This window comes from Drosophila mojavensis, unplaced genomic scaffold (genome assembly GCF_018153725.1).
Source record: "Drosophila mojavensis isolate 15081-1352.22 unplaced genomic scaffold, ASM1815372v1 contig_82, whole genome shotgun sequence".
NCBI lineage: Eukaryota > Metazoa > Arthropoda > Insecta > Diptera > Drosophilidae > Drosophila > Drosophila mojavensis.
In genome coordinates this window covers 575,658-598,653 of record NW_025318908.1, presented here as the reverse complement: position 1 = coordinate 598,653, position 22,996 = coordinate 575,658, and the positions used below count along the sequence as shown (strand labels likewise).

At 37.8% G+C, this 22,996-nt stretch overlaps 1 protein-coding gene across 1 annotated transcript; it reads left to right on the top strand.

Moving 5' to 3' along the window:
* Positions 1–18,666: 18,666 nt before the first annotated feature.
* LOC122757819 lies at positions 18,667–22,994 on the top strand. Its single transcript, XM_044011371.1, is given in 2 exon segments — positions 18,667–18,829; positions 22,593–22,994. Coding segments are annotated over 2 exon segments (216 nt in total). The 5' UTR covers positions 18,667–18,768; the 3' UTR covers positions 22,748–22,994.
* The last annotated feature ends 2 nt before the right edge of the window (positions 22,995–22,996 follow it).

Genomic DNA, 22,996 nt, shown 5'->3' with positions numbered 1-22,996 from the left:
TACTAGAAGAGAAATTATTCAACTAATAAATTCTCATAATATTACCCACACTGCAGCGCAGCCCAAGTGCAGTCGCTACTTACTGCGCAGTCAGCAGAGCGCGTGATTATACATGCGTGTTGATGCGTGTTTATGCATGTGTGCATAAAAGAATATCAGCTTGGAAGGTTCAGGGTATATCCTAGTCGAGCAGTCGCAACTGGAGCCTTCTTACTTGTTTGTTCTCTCTCTGTCTGTCTCTCTCTCTCTCTCTCTCTTTCTCTCTCTTCCTCTCTCTCTCTCTCTCTATCTCTCTCTCTCTCTCTCTTATCCTGTCTTTAAGGTATTTCTTATGCCAACTTGGTTTTCTGGTTCTGGTTTGCCTAATAAATAAGCGTGCCAACAAAAGGCCAGATAAACAGCTGGCCAGCAATAGAGAGAGAGAGAGAGATAAAGAGCGAAAGCGAGTGCGAGAGAGACTGACAGTTGTAGCGACAGCTAAAGGATAAAGGATAATGACAGCCATTAGTCGTAAGTGCGCGTTGGCTACTCTGGGCACTGGGCAGTTTTTGCCCGCCGCTCATTAAAGTTGTTAAGTACTTTGCGTAAACGCTTTCCAGGCTAAGGAGAGCGACTGAGGTGGATAGAGTGTTGGGGAGCGACTAATGATCAAGGCGTTAGGTCTACCCCCGAATTAAGTCAATTTAAAGTCGCCCAAATCCCGCCGACTTAATTCGTTAACAAAAGAATATTAAATAAGAAACTTCGCCGTCAAAAATATTTTGCGTGGCTAAATTTTGTCATCGCGATGGAACTAAAATCACCCCACAATTCAGATTTCACCACACCAAATAAGTTATTTAGTGTTAATAGAGAGCACACTTGCTCGGAGAATTTTACCGCTTGTGGCGGAACTAGAGTTTAAATAAATTTATTTTGGATATTTGAGTAGTCATACGAATATAAAATGATATTGATTGAAGAGAATAATAATAATAAGAGATGGGCCCTATATATGCAATACATTTCAATAAGTGTACACTTGCCTCGGTTAAAGCGTGAATGCCAACACCGCCTAGAGTGCCGTATTCGAGCTCATGGGCCAGCGAGACGATTTTTCGACAAAAATGAAACTTTTAAAGCTAGGTGATAGTGTCGATGCACATAAAAATATATCTAAGTTTCAGACCGCCCTTATGATAATGGTTTTCTCTTATTTATACTTTACGGTAATTAATATTGCTACCACTCATTAAATTCAACAAACGTTTGTAATTTGTTTAACTTTTATCCTTAATATTAATAAGTTATAATAAAAAAAAAAATAATAATGCTTTCAAAATGACAAAGTATTTCACATTTAAAAATGTTCTAAAAGTTCTGCTAAAGCTTCATCACCGAAATTTTTCTTAGCCTTATTAAGGTTACACGGATAAGAAATGTATTTTTTAACACAAGGGATGTATCTTTTTCGTTCGATTTTCAGCCGAAACCGCGGTGGCAGTTAGAGATGTGTGCTGACCCTGATTTACAGCTAAATCGGGTACCAGTTTTCTCTGCTGGTGGCGTTAACATATTCACATCGATTTATACACATCGGAGCAAAATGGAGCAAGCAAATTTTTTTACATTAGTTTATATACACTTGGCACTATAATGCCACATAATTACTTTTTAGCAAAAAGTTAAAGCAAAAATCGATATGCGCGTGGTATACACGGACCTAGGAAAAAATTCAACTCTCTATCTCTTATATCTTCTGAGATCGACGCGTTCAAACATATGGACGGACGGACAGACGGACAGGGCCAAATCGACTCAAATCGTCGCCCTGATCAAGAATATACGCCTCCTTCTGCCTGTTACATACCTTTAAACAAAACCATTATACCCTGATTTCCCATTTTCAATGGGTTCAGGGTATAATTGCCCGATCGTATGTTCATGATTTTTCACGTCATGATATATCTAGTATTTCTAAGTTAAAATGTGTTTCCCAACAAGAAGGCATATGAAGATAATTTAAACTTAATTCTCGTACAAAATAGTAAGAAATCAAATTCAAATATCAATCCTGATAGGCCCTCTAATAAAGAAATAAATAATACCAAAATAACTTCATTCAATAACACTCCATCCCAGCAAAGTAAGAAGGCTCTACACACGCATCCACACCAGTGCTGCCAACTATTGTTGAGCAAAAAAAGCTGTTTTTAGTGGGAAGAATAAAAAAAATCTGAAATTTTGTGAAAAAATCGGACATAAAAACTGATGGTTTTTGCTTTGATTTGATTGATATTTAAATATATTTTTAGAAACGAAGTCGTGGCAGCATTTCTTCAACCGTGGCAAGCCGTATCTGTAAAGTTTTACACTATAATATCTTTTGCAGATATACAATCTTAATGAAACTTTCAGAGCGTAATCATATGGTTAAAATGTGTGCACGTTCCAAAGCACAAGTATCTAGTACTTGAAATACGATTTTTATTAATTGGGGGCGAAGGGGGCGTGGTATCCAAAATCTGTAAATTACAAAATCTTTGTGTCCATTAACTCTATATACAAAGCAAATTTGAAGTCTCCAGGTCTAAAAGTGTTCAAAAAAGGCTGAAAAAACCAAGTCGATTTTTCGATTATTCTGGATAAAAAAGTATTCGGACGAGTTATCGAAAAAATAAAGCAAACTCGTACTGCCTATGGTATACACGAGTAAGCATGCCAAATTTCAGCTCTCTAGGGCTTATATCTTCTGAGATCCTTTTGCTCATACGGACGGACGGACGGACTGACGGACGGACGGACAGACGGACAGGGCTATATCGACTCAGCTCGTCGTTCTGATCAAGAATATATATACTTTATGGGGTCTGCGATGATTCCTTCTGCCTGTTACATATTTTTCACAAAACCATTATACCCTGATTTCCCATTTTCAATGGGTTCAGGGTATAAAAAGTCAAACTTGACGGGAAAAAGCTGATTTGGCAACACTGATCCACACACACGTATAACAACGCGCTCTGCTAACGGCGCAGTAAGCAGCGACTGCGCTTGGGCAGCGCTGCAATGTGGGCAATATTATTAGAATTTATTTGTTGAATAATTGAATTTCTAGACATACAATCTTAATGAAACTTTCAGAACGTAATCATAATGTTTAAATGTATATAGATTCCAAAGCACAAGTCTCTAGTACTTGAAGTGCAATTGAGCGAAGGGGGCGTGGTATCCAAAATCTGTAAATTTCAAAATGTGATAAATACAAATATATGAATATGAATATGTATATACACAGTAAATCTGAAGTCTCCAGGTATAATACATAGTATTCCAATGAAGCAGAAAAACAAAATCAATTTTTCGATTATTCTCGATGAAAAGCTATCGGATGATTTATCGAAAAAATAAGACAAGCTCGTACTGCGTATGGTATACACGAGTATGCTTGCCAATTTCAGCTCTCTAGCTTTTGTATCTTCTGAAATCGACGCACTCATACAGACGGACAGGGCTATATCGACTCAGCTCGTCACCCTCATCAAGAATACATACACTTATATAACTAACGAAATTGTCAGCAATCAATATCTTATGCCACACTATGTCCGACAGAACACATTTAATCAGGGACGACCTTCTTTACCAACCTGTTTATCATCACCAAATCCACAAATATTTAAAGAATTTCAACAAAAACTTGTACAAGGTCAACAAAGTGATGCCTATAGAAAGTCAAGTCAAGGTTATTCGATACCAAATTTATCTCAACCTCAAAAACGCCAACGTGAAAGTACAAGTGGCCATCAAAAGATTGAAATTAATGATTACCATCATATAGAAATGCCGTTTGATCAATACTATAATCAAAGTTGCGAATATCAAAATAATAGCGACGAACTTTATTGCGAAACCGACTAACAGAATCTTAGTCATCCATACCAATAATCAGATGAAGATATTGCCGAAAATTTTCGTGTCTCAGCCTCCCTACACACCAAAATATTGCCTTCAAATTTAAAAACAAACTCTGTCGCTGTCTAATTGATACAGGTAGTTCAATAAATATTATGAGCCATAATTTCCTTAACCTACCCATAACATTAAAACCTACAGCAGTTCGTGCATTACATGGAATAGTGAATTTCAACCAAATAATTACTGTTCAACCTAATGAACTTTTCCAGTACAGCAACATTTTTACATATTTCCATTTTCACACTATTACGACATATTATTGGGACGCAGTTTTCTAAAGGCAACTAATTCAATTATCGGTTATTCCAGAGATCAAATTATAATAAACAAAAAACATTTTCTCGCCAACTTGATTTTCCTGACAATAATAAAAATGTCACAATTACTCCAGAGCTTACTTACGCAATTGAAAATCCAAAAGACGAGCAGCTCGATCACCTCAATAGAGAAGAACAGGCTTAAGCTTTTAAAACAGTTTATTGACATTCAGTATCGCGAAGGCCAAATATTAGGCTTTACTAATAAAACCAAACATAGAATTGAAACCCTACACAATAATCCCGTTTACAAAAAACCCTACAGTTATCCGTTTGCCGCCGAGCAAGAAATAGGGTATCAAAAATATTGAGTTGTCGCCGATTATCGAGGATTGAATGAAATTACTATAAACGATAAATTCCCTATCCCAAATATTTTACGACAATGGATCTTGCAAAAAATTTCCACCAGATACAAATGGATCCAGATTCCATCACCAAAACTGCATTTTCAACAAAAAATGGACATTGTGAATACACACGAATGCCATTTGGGTTGAAAAACGCACCAGCAACTTTTCAGCGTTTCATGAATAATGTTTTAAATGCGTTAATAAATAAATGTTATTTAGCATATCTCGATGATGTAATTTTATTCTCGACATCATTAACCGAACATTTGGAATCGTTGAGAAAGGTGTTTAGCAAATTAAGAGAAGCCAACTTAAACTTGCAGCTTGATAAGCCGAATTTCTTAAAAGGGAAACAAAGTTTTTAGGTCATATTATAAGTCTATATGGTATCAAGCCCAATGATGATAAAATAATTAATTAAATATTTTCCTCTCCCCAAGAGTTAAAAAAAAATGAAATCATTTATTGGATTATGTGATTAGTATAGGAAATTTATCCCAAACTTCGCACAAATTGCCAAACTTATTACCAATTGTCTTAAAAAAGGAAATAAAATTGATTTAAGAAACGAAGCTTATCTCCAGCCTTTTAAAAATGAAAAATTCTAAATTTAAGTGACTCAATACTTGTTTGCCCTGATTTCAAGAAAATGTTTCAAATACAGCTGACGCTAGTAATGTAGCAATAGGTGCTGTTTTATCACAAGAAGGTAAAGCTATTTGTTTCGCTAGTCGAACACTAAACGATCACCAACAAAACTACAGCACCATTGAGAGAGAATTATTGGCTATTGTTTGGGCAACAAAATATTTTCGTCCATATTTACTTGGTAGGACTTTCGAAGTATTAAGTGACCATAAGTCATTGGTTTGGCTACACTCAATACAAGATCCCAACATGAAACGCCAAAGGTGGAAAATTCGCCTGTCAGAATACGATTTTACAATAAAATACATCCAAGGAAAAGCCAATTATGTAGCCTATGCGCTTTCACGCATACAATCACAACACGAAAAAGTAATGTAAGGAAGTACTTGTGCAACTGTACATAGTGGAGAAGAGGATAGTTCACTTTTAATCCCTTTAACGGAAAAACCTTTAAATGATTTAAATGATTAGAACAGACAATATTTCTGTTAAAGTAAAACATTATTTCAAAACACAAAAAATTATAATAAATTATAAAGAGATAACTTTCGAATCTGCAAAGCAGTTATTAATAGACCACTTTTTTGCAAAATCTAGTTCACTCTATATTGAAAGTGATCCCGACTTTACCATCATCCAAAAAGCTTACAAGGAGATAGTCCATGACCATAAAACTTAAATTTTAAGAGCATTACGAGCATTTGTATGTGAAAGATATAGAGAATTTACGCTGAATTTAGAGAATTAATATTAGAACAACATATTAAGCTGTGGTATAGGAAAAATGTTAGGAATCTTCAAAGAAAGTTATTAAGCAGAAAGACGCGAAAAATAATTGAAATAGTTTTTGCTCGAAGTATTCAGGGTAGTATCTAGTCGAGCACTCTAGACTAGAGTTTTCTTACTTGTTTTTTTATTTTTTTTTTTTTTAATTTTTTAGTAATTGTACATGAAGAAAAGCATTAGAAATGTTTTTCAATATATTCAATTTATTAATTATAATAAAATAGAGAAAATTCGAAGTATCATATTTCATTGCATAGTGTCTCAATAATAAGAAGAAAATGTGCAAAAGAAAAGCTCAAAATAGAACTTTTGCACTTGTTCGGCTTTTTGTCTCAATCTATATATATAAAAGAAAGTTGTGTAAAAGTGAAGACTGCTTATAACTTGATTTGGGCTGAACCAATTTTCATGGTTTTTGATTTGTTGGATTTGTCTCCGCAACGAGTTTAGTATAGGGTCTTAAAAATACTGAAAAAATTTGCCGAATACTTGAAAAACGCGGTTTTTTCCCCAAATGTTCAAATTTTTTTTATACCCAGTAGGCTTGGTAACAGTGACAGTTTTGACAATAGTGTAGAAGTAAATAAACAAATGTAGTCAGTCAGTCTACGGCACAGCCTCAGGCGAACCTGACTATTCATAAAAAAGCACATTTGTTAAAAAAAAATTTTTGAAAAACAATACGCATACGGACAAAAGCAAAATATCTCGAAAGTTCAGGTAGGTATTGTTGAATTTGTTTTTCTCAGACATTATTTTTGTAAATAATTTATATTTGTATTTCTCGACATTATTTTTGTAAATAATTTTTATTTATATTTCTCGATTTCTCGATATTTTATGTGGTTTTGTGCGATTGTGCATATTCAGTATTACTATTAATGAAAATGCCGCGTCCTAGAAGATCTAATCTTTCCCAGCGGACCCATAATGCAATTAGGCTACGGAATACCGCGAGTCAATTATCTGACGAAGAACGAGAAAGGCGCCGCGTTAGTACCCAGCAAAGAAGGGCCTTAATTCGTGCTTCTCAAAGAGGGAGCCCGTGAAACGGCAATAAGAAATGGTTCAAGGATTGATTTGAATCGAGCAGCGTTTCGATATGATTGTACCATTGACTACAGCTTGAATCGTTTAGTTTGCATTGGTCCAATGGACGTTGTTTGCCAGCATTGTGGCGCATTGAAGTTTGCTGGTGAAACGCCCGGTTTGTGTTGCCTTAGTGGTAAAGTGACATTGCCATTAGTGGTCTCGCCACCAGAGCCATTGCGTTCCCTGCTTTATGGCGAAACACTAGAATCACGACATTTTCTAGCGAACACTCAAAAATACAATGCCTGTTTCCAAATGACTTCATTTGGGGCGGAAATTATTGAAGAACACGGATATAATCCGACATTTAAGGTAATTTACGTTAAAAATTTTATTTTCTTATTTGGGATAATGTAGTTGGTTAGATTTCTGTAAAAAGTGTTTGTAAATCTAACTATAACTATGGCTTTGAATGTAAAGATTCAAGGCCAGATTTGCCATCGCATTGGATCATTGCAACCTATTGAAGATGAACAGCACAAATTCTTGCAAATATACTTCATGGGCAATATGGAAGAGCAACTTGATCGGCGCCAAGAAATCAACACTGCGATGAAAAGAGCAATTCTCCAAAATTTGCAGCAAATGCTTCATGAACATCATGCATTGGTCAAGTTGTTCAAGACCGCTTTAGAGCGCATGCCAAGAGATGACTATAAAATAGTAATCAGAGCAGATAAAAGACCAGCTGGAACACATGAACGCACATTTAATGCTCCAACAATCGATGAAGTGGCAATCCTGATTGTTGGTGAAAGCTTGGAAGCACGCGATATTGTGCTTACACGACGCAGTGCTGCGCAACTACAAAGAATATCTGAAACGCACCGTTCATATGACGCTTTACAATACCCGCTGATGTTTTGGCAAGGAGACGATGGATATCACTTTAATATCAAAATGATAAATCCATTGAATGGTAAGATCAATCATTGTTTTCATTTTAACTTTATATATACATTTTATTCTGTTTGCTTTTGGTACACAAAAAAAGTTATCACTCTTAATTTAGTAGAGAGTAGCTGTAAGAGTCGTAAACCTATTAGGGGCTCTAAAATACAATTTTTACTGCATTTGTTTCAGGTGAGGAAACTGGCAAGAAGGTTAGTTCTATGAATTATTACGCATATCGTTTGATGATTCGTAAAAATTCTGACAATTATTTGTTGCGATTTCGTCGACTGTTTCAACAATACTGCGTTGACATGTACGTGAAAATCGAAACGGAGCGCCTGACTTTCATCCGTTTGAATCAAGCTAAATTGCGTTCGGAAGAGTATATTCATTTACGCGATGCAATAATTACAGACGGAGATTCTGAAAATGTTGGTCGATTGACTATTTTACCAGCGACATACACAGGTAGCCCGCGTCATATGCATGAATATGCGCGAACCAGGAGATGCATAACCAAGCCTTGCTTTTGATCGAAGATATATGTTACCTCATATGCGGCAGTTTGTTAGATAGGTTAGGAATGCCAGCGCCAGATCGCGGAATGAATAACGCATTTAATAGAGAATTAGAACGTGAACGTGAATATGATCCACATGAACTAATGCAATCAGTTCAAACGAATGTACCACTGTTAAATCCTAAGCAGAGGGAAATCTATGATACACTGATTAATGCAATTAATGATGGAAATGGTGGCTTATTTTTTTTTGGATGCCCCCGGTGGAACTGGGAAAACATTTCTCATGTCATTGATTTTGGCAACTGTACGTGCGAGATCCGAAATTGCGGTAGCAATTGCTTCTTCTGGAATAGCGGCCACATTGTTAGACGGATGCCGTACGGCTCACTCAGCGTTAAAGTTGCCATTAAATCTTCAAGCTACTGAACAACCGACATGTAACATTTCAAAACACTCCGCAATGGCCAAAGTTTTAGTAGCATCAAAAATTATCATATGGGACGAATGCACAATGGCGCACAAACGCGCATTAGAAGCACTAGACCGAACATTAAAAGATCTGCGCAATGACTCGAGATGTTTTGGTGGTTCAATGATTTTATTATCTGGCGATTTCCGACAAACACTACCAGTAATTCCAAGATCTACTGCTGCCGACGAAATAAACGCTTGCCTTAAAGCATCAAATCTGTGGCGATATGTAACCAAACTTCAACTGTCTGTAAATATGAGAGTTGCATTGTTGAACGATCTATCTGCTGATGATTTCTCGAAGCAGTTGCTGAATATCGGTAATGGCCGTATTCCTGTTGACGAAAGGAGTGGCTTGATTTCATTTCCTCAAAATTTTTGCAATTTCGTCTCCTCAAAAGATGAGCTTATCAACAAAGTATTTCCGAATATCATTGCTTTCCACAAAAATACTAAATGGTTAAGTGAGCGAGCAATTTTGGCAGCTAAAAATAAAGATGTGGATGACCTTAATTTTATAATTCAAAATAAAATCGTTGGTACTCTGTATTCATTTAAATCTATCGACTGTGTAACAAACGAAGATGAAGCCACTAATTATCCAACTGAATTTTTGAACTCCTTGGATGTGCCTGGTTTACCACCGCACAATTTACAACTGAAGGTTGGCTCGGTAGTTATCATGCTTAGAAATTTAAACCAACCAAAACTGTGCAATGGAACGCGTTTAGTAATAAGAAAACTGTTGAGCAATGTTATTCACGCGTCGATACTCAAAGGAAAATTTAAAGATGAGGAAGTTCTTATTCCAAGGATTCCGATGATCCCAACAGATATGCCCTTTGAGTTTAAACGAATTCAATTCCCGATTCGTCTTGCCTTCGCCATGACGATCAACAAATCACAGGGCCAATCTTTGACTATTTGTGGCCTCAATCTAGAAAATGCGTGTTTTTCTCATGGTCAATTGTACGTGGCATGCTCACGTGTTGGCAAACCATCCGCATTATTTGTTCTTGCACCTGACCAAAAAACGAAGAATGTCGTTTACCACAAGGTGCTTGAATGAAAATCTGATTAATAAATTAATTAGAGTGTATCCCAACCTGAACAACATACCTTTTAATCATTTTTTACCTAGAAATAAGGGTAGGGCAATGCAACGCTTGCTGGGACTGCTAGTATTATGATAAAATGTAAACTTGGTTTATATTAGTTAAATTTTATGGATTATTTATAAAAACAGAAAATGCTTTCATTGACTTTGAATATTTTGGCTGTGGTTGACCTTTCTGGAGAAATGCCCATATACATGTTTATCGAATTTTTAGCATATATGAGAAACGAATGACATAGAGCTATCAAAAATATCAAAATTAAGAAATCCTTATAGTTGTGCTGTTTTATAGTTATCATATTAGTGAGGCATTTTTGCCAGAGCAAAACCGAAAAGTCTGGTCCACACGACATATAGGCAAGCCAGAAGGTAGGGGCGCTACAGCGGATAATACATATCTGGCCAAAAAGTGTCTTCAAGAAAATCGGTTTCATTTTCTTCGCTTTTTCCCATTCCCTATTTCTGGTGCTCTTTGTTTTTAAGTCGCCCTTCCCCACTCCTTTATGGTCTGCGACAGAACGCCACATTTGCGTTCAATGAGCATGAGTTAATGTCATCATCAACGCAGCGTCTGCCCCTCCGCCGGTCCTCGCCCCAGCGAGTGCATCATCCTGTCGAGCGTGTCTTTGCCAGTGGCTGGGTATGGGGCAGGTGCGACGCTTTCGTTGTCTGGCATTTTGCTTGAGAAATTGCATTCAATTTAATGAGCTCTACGTTTTTAATTAAGTCGTGCGGTGTGTACGGGCTGCATAAATGAATGGCCACACACAAATGGACGGAGTGCTAGGTATTGTATGTAAATAGATAAGCACAATAAAGATCACGATAATTATGATTGCAAACAATTAACTATGAGCTGGCCACAGTGGATCCGAGAATAATTAATGTGGATTCATTACAAATCACTGAATAACAATTTCCCCTGCTTAACACAGAAGAACAATAACTATTTACTAAGCAACCACCACATACTTTTCTCATATTATTTATATTATTATAATACTCGTATTATTTATAGTCGATTTAGATTGAAAATATATTCAATTCAATCTCAATAAGAAACACCTAAACATTCCAACGCTAGTCAATAATAACATCAGTCAATCGACGGACGAAGAAAGGCTCGATCCCTTTAACTAAATCATACGGTATATGCTGGGCTCGGCGATCCGTTAACTAATGCAGCCGTCGTTGCCTCAAATCTCTCAGTCTCACATTTATCTATGAGACCACGTCTACTTTGTTAGCATTAATGTTATAAAAGACATATTGAATAGGCTTAAAAAGAAGAAATCACCAGGGATTGAACAAATTGACAATACCTACCTACCTACGAAGGGTTTAAGATTTATTTATTATTTGCATAGTCAATAAATGCCTAGACCTATGTAATTTTGCTTCTGCCTGGAATGTGCCAAAGTTGATCCTATCTTAAAACAAAATAAGCCTGTCGAGTTGCTCTCTTCCTATAGGCCTATTAGTCTTTTGTCGGCAGTCAGCAAAATCGTTGAGAAGGTTATCAAAGATAAATTAACTCATTTAATTGATTCTAATAATATCCTTCCAAATCATCAGTTTGGCTTTAGAAGCGAAAACACAATACTGTTCAGCCCCTTTGTAGAATTAAACAAATTATTAAAAATAATTTTGCTAGTTCTATGTCATCGGGAATGGTACTGCTGGACATCAAAGCCGCATTTGACTCAGCTTGGCACTACCGCTTAATTCACAAAATGTAATGTTTTAATACCCTGAACCTATTGAAAATGGGAAATCAGGGTATAATGGTTTTGTGAAAAGTATGTAACAGGCAGAAGGAATCATCGCAGACCCCATAAAGTATATATATTCTTGATCAGGACGACGAGCTGAGTTGATATAGCCCTGTCCGTCTGTCCGTCCGTCCGTCCGTCCGTCCCTCCGTCCGTCCGTCCGTCCGTATGAGCAAAAGGATCTCAGAAGATATAAGAGCTAGAGAGCTGAAATTTGGCATGCATACTCGTGTATACCATAGGCAGTACGAGTTTGCTTTATTTTTTCGATAACTCATCCGATAACTTTTTTATCGAGAATAATCGAAAAATCGACTTGGTTTTTTCAGCATAGTTTGAACACTTTTAAACCTGGAGACTTCAAATTTGCCTTGTATATAGAGTTAATGGACACAAAGATTTTGTAATTTACAGATTTTTGATACCACGCCCCCTTCGCCCCCAATTTATAAAAACGTATTTCAAGTACTAGAGACTTGTGCTTTGGAATGTACACACAATTTAACCATGATTTATGATTACGCTCTGAAAGTTTCATTAAGATTGTATATATGCAAAAGATATTATTCAACGAATAAATTGTCAAAATATTGCCCACACTGCAGCGCAGCCCAAGCGCAGTCGCTGCTTACTGTGCAGTTAGCAGAGCGCAGGCTTATGCGTGCGTGTCGATGCATGTGTATGTATGCGTGCATAAAAGAAGTGCAGAATGATTAGAATATCAGTTTAGAGGGTTCAGGGTATCTCCCATTCGAGCAGTCTCGACTGGAGCCTTCTTACTTGTTAATTTTCATCCTGCGACCATAAAGATTGTTCAAACTTATCTACAAAACAGATCCTATGTCGTGTATTTAGTAAATGCTTCATCCACAGCAGTCAATATATCGGCTGGCTGCTCCCAAGGCTCATGTCTATCGGCTATTCTATATAATATATATACCTCTGATCTCCCAACAGTACGCCAATGCACCACCGCGGCTTTTGCGGATGATACGGCAATTCTTTCTGGGGGAATTCGTTCCACAGATATAGCTAGAAACCTCCAATCAGCATATAACTCTTTAGATGCATATTTCTCCCAATGGAAAATTTTAGTCTGCCCAGAAAAGACCAAGGCAATATTTTTCACAAAAAAAAAAAAAAAAAACAAGAAAGCTCTAGTCGAGACTACTCGACTACGAGATCCCCTGAACCCTTGGAGTAATAGCTATTTCAATAATTTTTCGCGTCTTTCAGCTTACACAAGAAACACGCACACACACACACACACACACACACACACGCACGCACACAGGCATACATACACACACACAGACACACACACACACACACACACACACACACACACACACACATACACAAACAATTACATACATACACACACACAAGCATAAACACGCATGGGCGGCAGTGAGCGCTTACTATGAGAACTTAGTTGTTTAATAACTTTTTTTTTATGGACGTACGATCTTTATGAAACTTTCAGATTATGATTATGACATGGATATGCATGTAATTGCCAAAGCACAAATCTCTAGTATTTGAATACGCTTTTTACAAAAGTGAGGGTGAGGGGGTGAATTTAGGGGTGGGGGTAAATTTTAACAAAAACCGAAATTGTATAAATTGCATATAAGCATACATAAAAAATTTGGTGACTCTAGCAATAAAGGTGTAGAAGATATAATTTTATATTTGGTTTTCGATAAGGTTTTTTATCGATAAAAAAAGATCGGGATGAGTTATCGATTTTTAATGATAAACTTGATATGCGCGCTGTAATTACGGACATTTAAAAAAAAATTTGAAGTCTCTAGCTCTTATATCTTCTGAAATCGACGCGTTCATACATACGGACAGACGGACAGACGGACAGACGGACGGACGGACAGACGGACAGACGGACAGACAGACGGACAGGGCCAAATCAACTCAGCTCGTCGCCCTGATCAAGAATATATATACTTTGTGGGGTCTGCCACGCCTCTTTCTCCCTGTTACATACATTTCAACAAAACCATTATACCCTGATTTCCCATTGAAAATGGGTTCAGGGTATAAAAAAACATCTACATGCCGATAACTGACATCAGATTGGGCTCGGAATATATTAAGTTGGAACCGAATTTCAGGTACTTGCGTATTACACTTGTCAAAAGGCTTACTTTTAAGGACCATATAACCAATACAATAAAAAACTCAAACATATAGTCCGTACGCTATACCCGTTTAAAATAGAAACTCGAGACTAAATATAGAAAACAATATTCCAAGCAATAACGCTCTACGGTGCACCAGTCTGGCCAGATATAGCCAAATGACACATAAACCAGTTGCAAATCACGCAAAATAAAGTCCTAAAGCTTATTTTTAATCTTCCATGGCATCATACCATGATTGATCTAAATTGTCGAGCCAATACTGAATTGGTAGATATAAGACTATCGCGACTATCGCAAAAATTCATAACCAAGTGTCAGGAATCAACATATTCTTATACAAAGACCTGCCATAGAAATACTGCATTTCGTACAGTATTAGAACTAAACTTAGCTATTAAATTGCTGATGGGCCGACTGCAACGTTCTTACTTTTATACCCCGAACCCATTGAAAATGGAAAATCAGGGTATAATTGTTTTGTTAAAAGTATGTGACAGAAGGAGGCGTGGCAGACCTCATAAAGTATATATATTCTTGATCGGGGCGACGAGCTCAGTCGATTTAGCTCTGCCCGTCTGTCCGTCCATCCGTCTGTCTGTCCGCGTCGATCTCGGAAGATATAAGAGACTTTAAATTTGTTTTCCTAGGTCCGTGTATACAACGCGCATATTGACTTTTGTTTTAAAAATCGATAACTTGCCCCGGTATTTTGTTTTCGAAAGCCAGTAATACATCTTTAAAACTATTGTCGCAAAATTTTAAATACAGATTTATTTGTACCTTATAGAATTTCGATTTCTGTTAAAATTGTCCCCCACCCTTATAACCACCTCTCACCTTCACCTTTGTAAAAAGCGTATTTCAAACGACTTGTGCTTTGGCAAATATCTACATATATTATATTCATAAACCACAAAAAAAAAGTTTTTAAACAATTAAGTTCCAATAGTAAGCCACCACTGCAGCCAATGCGTGTTTATGCGTGCGTGCGTATGTCTGTGTGTGTCCGTGGGTGTGTGCATGTGCGAATAATTATTGAAATATCAATTCTTAGTATGGTTCAGGGGATCTCGTAGTCGGGCAGTCTTGACTAGAGCTTTCTTACTTGTTTTTCCATACAATTTTAACATGAATCTTTATAGAATCATAACATTTGCAAATTTTTAATATTCTAGCTTTAAAACTCTAGGAGATACAGTTTTTTCCGATTTTTCACGACCCAATGGCCGTAGATATATCCGCCATAACTTGATATCTTGGATGGTCGACGCGGGCCTACATTCCTAATTTCTAGCTCATCAACTAATATGATTTCTGGTATATCGGAAAATACATTTTCCGATTTGTCACGCCCTTAGTGGGCGGATCAGGAAAATTTTAACACTTTATAAGTCGGAGATAGACACGAGAATGTGTTCCAAATTGCAAGTCTCTAGCTTCAATAGCGCCGAAATAAACTGCGTTTATACAGACAGACGGACGGACTGCAAGAGGGACATTTCACATAACCAATATACTCATTTCACTTTCGTGAATGAGTATAATAAAAGAAGTCATTAAAGAAAACTAAAATCTTTTATTATTAATATTGGATTTATGCTTCGAGCCACATTAGTTCCATCAACAAATTATTTGCCCAACTCGATGGAGCTACAATCAGTGAAGGGCATCCACTTATTGATGACGTCACTGCTGGAGGTCTATTATGGGATGAGCATACAGCATGTTGGCTATCAGCACTTCCGGTACTCCCTCCGCGACTCGATTCGCCCTCGAGACCCTCGACACCCGTTTGACGTCACATCGGCTCTATGTAATAATATCACCCTCTATCGCGGTTATTTTAATTAGCATGATTTTATTTTCGACACGTAGACGAAATTCAAATTGTAAATCACATTGGCCGTTAAACATGTGCATCCACATTCACGCTAAAATCGGTATACTATCTGTGTACATATTACATGCGACCATACTTGTGATAGTGTGAATACGTGCTATATATATATAAATCTAGTGGGCCGATTTGGCATGTGCGACATTTATAACGCAGGCAGGCGGCTGAGGCTTGAGCCCGCTTCAGTTCGAACCACAAAACTGTGCAGTAAATTAATATTGCCAATTAGGACGACAAGGCCGCATCATCAACGTCGCCTGCACCACTTATTTGAGGTGGTTGCACCACCAAGCGCCGAGTTATTCGGCCGGCAATTAGCACGTCAACAGCGCTTGATACATATGATACATATGTATGTATCTAACACGTTATTCATGACGCCAGCCAGATAAACATTTTCATCATTTCGATAGAAAACTATGAATACCAATACATGTACAATGCTGGTCTAAAATAGCAGTTTTATTTATTTATTAGGCATGTTTCGGCTGGCAAAACTTTTTATACCCTGAACCCATTGAAAATGGGAAATCAGGGTATAATGCTTTTGTTAAATGTATGTACCAGGCAGAAAGCGGCGTGGCAGACCCCATAAAGTATATATAGGGCGATATATAGCTGAATCGATTTAGCTATGTCCGTCTCTCCGTCTGTCCTTCCGTCCGTCCATCTGTCCGTATATTTGAACGCGTCGATCTCAGAAGATATAAGAGCTTGAAATTTGTTTTCCTAGGTCCGTGTATACCACGCGCTTATCGAGCTTTGCTTTAAAAATCGAAACCTAGCCCCGGTATTTTATTATCGATTAAAAACATTATCGAAAGCCCGTAATAAATTTATATCTCCTACATCTTTAAAGCTAAAGTCGAAAAATTTGAAATAAATGTATTTTATAAAATTTCGATTTTGGTCAAAATTTACCCCCACCTTTATATTCATCCTCTCACCATCACCTCACCTTATGAGAATTTTCTCTTATAGTGGGGCTATCATCATAAAATTTTCAGAACGTGATCATAATATTGAATGTGAGTATATTCCAAAACACAAGTCTCTAGTTCTTGAAATATGTTTTTTTACAAATTGGGGGCGAAGGGGCGTGGTAACCAAAATCTGTAAGTTACAAAATGTGTGTATTTTTCAAATGTATATATACAGTAAATCTAAGTCTCCAGGTTTAATAGTGTCCAAATTAGTCTGAAGAAACGAAATCAATTTATCGATTATTCTAGATAAAAAAAAAACAAGTAAGAAAGCTCTAGTCAAGACTGCCCAACTACGAGATCCCCTGAACCCTTCGAGCAACTGATTTTTCAATAATTATTCGCATATGCACACATACACGAACACACACAGACATATGTACGCACGCATAAACACGCATTGGCTGCAGTGTTGGCTTACTATGGGAAGTTAATTGTTTAATAAGCCAAAGCACAAGTCCCTAGTATTACAAATACGCCAGATAATAGCCAGAAGCTTCAAATTTAATAAATAAATAAATAGTTAAGTTACAAGTAACCTCTTCTATCGATGACCCAAAAATAATTTTTACGACTCTTTAGGGGCGTGGCATATCGAAAAATACCCTTACCATTTATTAAATATATCTATTGTCATCCAAGCCATTTTATTGTGTCGGTAATCTATTGGAATAGTGCAAATGTTTTTAAAGCACCTTGGTTTTGCAGACTTTCCAATTAGCAGCGGCTTAAGTTTTTCGGTGCCATCCATATTTACAGCAAATAATAATGTTATTCGTTCCTTACTGTGCTAGCCACCATGACATTTTTCGTTTCGTACGATCTGGCAAACATTTTCATCTGCATTACAAATTTCCTTAGCTTCGTAAACTTTTATCAGATCAAACCATATTTCTTTCCCTCCAAACACACCTCTTGATTAATATCGGAACTTTCGCCGCACAATTTTTTAAATGCAAATGTTGTATCGGTTTTTAAAACGATCCAAACAACCACTGCTGGCCTTAAAATCATTAAACTTCAGTGCTTTTGCAAGAAGCAAAGTTTTTTTTTTTTTTTAATCTCTCCTCCTCACTAGCTGATATTATGTCTTGTTTTTGTGAAATTGATTAGGTTTTACGTGGATGTTTTTTTGACATTTTTACGAATCGTCTGCGAAACCTATCGTTAATTTAACTTCCAGCATTAGGATATACAAGAGATTTCGAAACGAAATTCGAATTATAAGAAGCAAGGTCATCGCTGAGTAGGCGGAAAACCTTCGAAATAACCCTCGTATACCTCATATTTGATAAGCGCTACCTCTCTGTCCTTGTTTCCAGGCTCTGTCCGTCTTCGGTAGAGTCTCTGGTGCAGCACTGGTATTAAATGATCATGCTTTCTGTCCTATCCCGCACAGCCCAATACCACATCATAGCGCACTCAAGCTAGGCGAAATACAGACAGTGGTTCGTCGACTGTTGAGCATCACCAGCGCGCAACGGCTCGCTAGCGATTGCCCCGGAGTGCTGCCATTGCTGCTGGCACGGAGGCCTGATTACAATACACGATTTGCGGCGTCGATTGTGGATTACTTAGCGCAGCACAGATCCGCCGTTACGCCTGGTGGTCATCGAATCGTGTGGCGTCACGGTGCGTATACTTAATGTTACGCATACCACATGTTGTGCGTGGCTAATGCTCTGCTCGCGCGTGTTTTGCTCTTGCTGCCGTTTTTACACCGGCTACTCCATCAGATGGACCACTCGACACTAGCCAGCCTTGGCGCCAGCCACTTCTGATATGCGCAGTGCCAGATGCTCTTGCACTACGTGGGCTTCGGCGAGCATCCGCTAGATCGAGGGACTACAATTATATGTGCAGCCATAATTTAGACAACAAAGCGGCCCTAAAGTTTTGTTGTATGCAAAAGTTTTTATTGCACTCAGGAGCGTGCACACACACATATGCACAGAACGAAAACGAACGAACGCACACCCGCTCACACACGCACAGCCAAGAGCCGGCTTTAGTTTTGGTAATAAAAGTTATTTGAATTTAAATGTGTAAACGAGCTGCCTGCCCAGCTTCCTGCCAGTTGTGCCAACTACTGTGGCACGTTTATTCTTACACTCGTCGGCAAGAGCTGATCAACTTTGTCAGTCATCTAGAGAAACAGAGAACTCAATCAGCACAGAGTGTTCACAGTTACTATTTGTCTTAATAAATATTACAGCGAATGCTAAACTAATATTAAAATCTGAGTAAACTGAGTACTCTGCTATATCTCTCTACCTCTACCTCTACCTCTCTCTTTCTCGCCAACTGGCCTTTCTTCTTTCTTCCAAGGTAGATAAACAATTCCCTTTTTCATGATTAATTTATCTAAGCGAATTATGAAAAAAATTAGTTCTTACTAAATTTTTAATCAAAACTTAACTAGCTTCTGAGCTCTATATAGCCACAAAAAGAGATAGGATGATCTTGATATTTTTGTGAAATTCAAAACTTGTCACAAAACATTAAAATTATACATATTTTGAATACACATAAATAAATATATATAATTTTGTTATACACTAGAATCACGATAATTCGCAAATGGCAATTGAATCAGTTTATTTTATTTTTTTTTCTATTTACTCAGAAATTCAAATCATCGACAATTAATGAGGACGAATTTCTTTCAAGGGGATGATTTTTTTTTTTAATTTTTAACGGGGTACGAATTTTCGAGTCTCGACTATATATACATATATATACACATAAAAATAATTTTGTTTCTTGTCTATATATTATATCTATAAAGATAAATAAAGATAAAATTTAGTCTCGTAACAGTTTTTTTTGTCACATAGAATAAAATTCGAGTCGCTGGATCTGTGAGGGTATTAGATATTCGTTCATTAGTTTCCCTGCAAAATGCACAGCGGTGTGCTAAACTTTTGCCAGCCGTTGGGATCGTGGCCAGGCAGGTGGGGCTTCAATGGCTGGACCGGCCGTGCTCTACTACACGGGTAACGATATATACAATACACGGTACGTGTGCGCCACGTTGCCTTAAACACTTTTTGTTTTCGCATTTAAATTTTGGTTCGCCATGAAATATGGCAAATAAATCGCGCCCGTGTTATTTTTGCGAAAACTTTATGGCTTATCTGTGCTTCGTTTGGGGCTAAGCCGTGCCACGGAGTGGAGGCTGAACGGGCCAAGAGGTTAGCGCCAAGTGCTTGGTTAGTTATTAGGCTAAGGGCACTAGCAATTGGCTCTGGAAAAACATTGCGGTAGATTGTTGTGTGTGTATTGCCTGGGCTGTTCCTTTTACTGTTTCTTCCAAAAGGTATAAAAGTTTGACAGGCTAAAGATAGTTTCGGAATCTTTTTGGTAGTGCAGCTAAAACTTTGGCGTACACAAACAGTTTCGATAACACCTTGGGAAAACTCAACCATATCCAACAAAGGCAGCTGAGTCAAATAAATTACTTTGCACTTTAGTCAAATTTCAGCCACTCAGATTTATTTACCTTTCTTGACTTTGTACAGCATTACGCATGATAAACAATAATTCCATTATGCATTTGACCAATCAATTTCAATTTCTTAGACTATATTTGATCATTTTCTATGAAAGCTTTCTAAATATTTTTATTGCATTTCTATGATACTTATTCTATGATACTTATTTATTATTGAAAGTATATATATTCTTGATCAGGGTGACGAGCTGAGTTGATTTAGCCCTGTCCGTGTGTCTGTCTGTCTGTCCGTCCGTCCGTCTGTCAGTACATTTTCCTCTCACTTCTTGGGGCTTCTTTTAAGCCTCAATTTTTTTAAATTCATAACTCTTATTTGCGGTCCCTGGTATTACTTAATTACTCAATTTACTTAATTCAATTTTCATAAATATTATTATTCACTAGAAAAACAACACTTTCAAATTAAATTATTTCGAATAATTGAAAGAATTGCCACAGTAAAAAATCACATCGAAATTAAAGCCAAACCATCAAATCCACAGGCAGTCGGAGGATAAGTGCAACCGCGTGCTGTATCTTTGTAAGTCGCAATAAAAAAGAAGTCAACAAACAAACAGGCAAATAGTAGACGAGCTCAAGCTGAGTCGTAGACGGCCAAAATTGCTAAGCAAATAGCGCAAGGCGACGAGTTCGGGGGTGGGGGATTTGCTGTGACAACTGCCGAACATGCCCCACAATATACACGACTAGCTGCCCCAGCGTGCCCCTCCAGTCCACTTTCTACACACACAGGCCCCCTCTTCCCCCTGGCTTGCTGTCTACAGGCTCTGCTCGCTGCCCGCGCAAATAAATATTTGTGCATATTTAGCTGAGTGCCCGCTCTTCGCCCCTTCGCGCCACATAAAGTTCAACACACTTTGCAACTGCAGTGCAAGTGCGAGAAACATGATTTGATGCAACAGCAACAGCAACAATAACAAAACTGAAAGAAAAACAAATCAGAAAACACAAAAAACGAGAGCCACACAGTGAAGAACTCTCTGGTAACACAAACAAGCTGCCGGCTGTGCGAGGAAATACAAAACTATTTGCCACAAGTTGCAGCGGAGCTCGTGCAAGTGGCAGCAATTGAAAAGCAGCCCGAAAGAGGAAGCCCAGAAACGAGAAAAATGCAGCGGGCAGCCGGAAAATCAAATAAGCATCAAAACAAAACAAAATGCGTCGCCGCAGGACGTGAGACATGGACTGACAGAGCAACTGTCAACAAATTTATATAAAAAAAAAAAAAAAAACAAACAAAAACAAACAAAAAAAACAACAACAACAAAAAAATCGAAGGATAAAGCGAAAAAGAAAAAGCCAAAACTGCAACATAAGAAACCAAATAAGAAATATGCAGCCGGGGTGCCCTACTTGGTGATGCCCCGAACCCAGGGAAAAGCTGATATTCCAGTCAGTCTGTTCCACATTTATTCACATATCCATATCGCATGTCATGAGTGCTTTATAACTTTTCTTTGAGATATTCAATTTAATAATTAAGGATACTTACAGAGGGCGATAAAATTCGTATGATAACGGCATTCTCTAAATATTCCTTAATTATTAGGTTTACTACGAAAATCTGAGAAATACTAAGTCTCATTAAATACAGATACAAAATTGCGTAGTGCTAGTAGTCTACAAGATCATTGCGACCGGAAGGAGGAGTGGCAGAATGAGGATTTGGTTCTTGAAGGACGAGTAGATTCAGTTTTATTTTTATAGAAATTTTTAATTTATCCCTAAAGGCATCAAAAGTTCTTAAACAATATTAAATAAAGAAGAGTAAAAAATCTGGTCAACCTCAGCACATCCCACTCCTTTGCCAGCTCGAACACATTCACGCGTCTGTATGTCTGTGTACATGTGTGTCGCTACATGCACTTCCGTGTGCTTTGTGTCACAATGGAACGGAAATAGCAGCTTGAACACGCTTACCTACCCACACGCACACACACACACACAGACACATTAACACGAAAGCACAAGTCAGCACACACGCACACCCACACATGCACAAGCAAACACTCCACAGTCGGAAGCAGGGAAGATCGTAAATTTCAATGCTTGACTTTTGACTTTTGAGCCTCAATTGAAAATTTTGCATATTGCAAAACATTTTAGAACGGATTCCAGGTACGACTCCGGCGGGCATCTCACGTGGTCAGCTACTGCACTGGCGCCAGCTCATCAGCAGCGATAAGAGAAAGTTCCAGCTGTTACTGCTTTATCGGCTTTATCGGAAAACCTCTAGTATGCCTCGCTGGACTATCACTTAGAGCGGCTCCAATTGCGGCACTATAGCAAAGTCATGGATCCATGTGTCTACTGGACAACGTGAGCTTCAATCTAATGCTCTTCCATAGCAATGAAGATGAGTCGTCGAGTCGCCGGGACGTGCAACACTTGGTGCACAGGTTGGTAAGAGGCGATTCAAACTGCACCAGTTGCGAGGCTGGGAATCACATTGATTTCCATGCGATAGTCCGAATTTTCATTATTTAGTTACTACAATAAAGAAATTATAA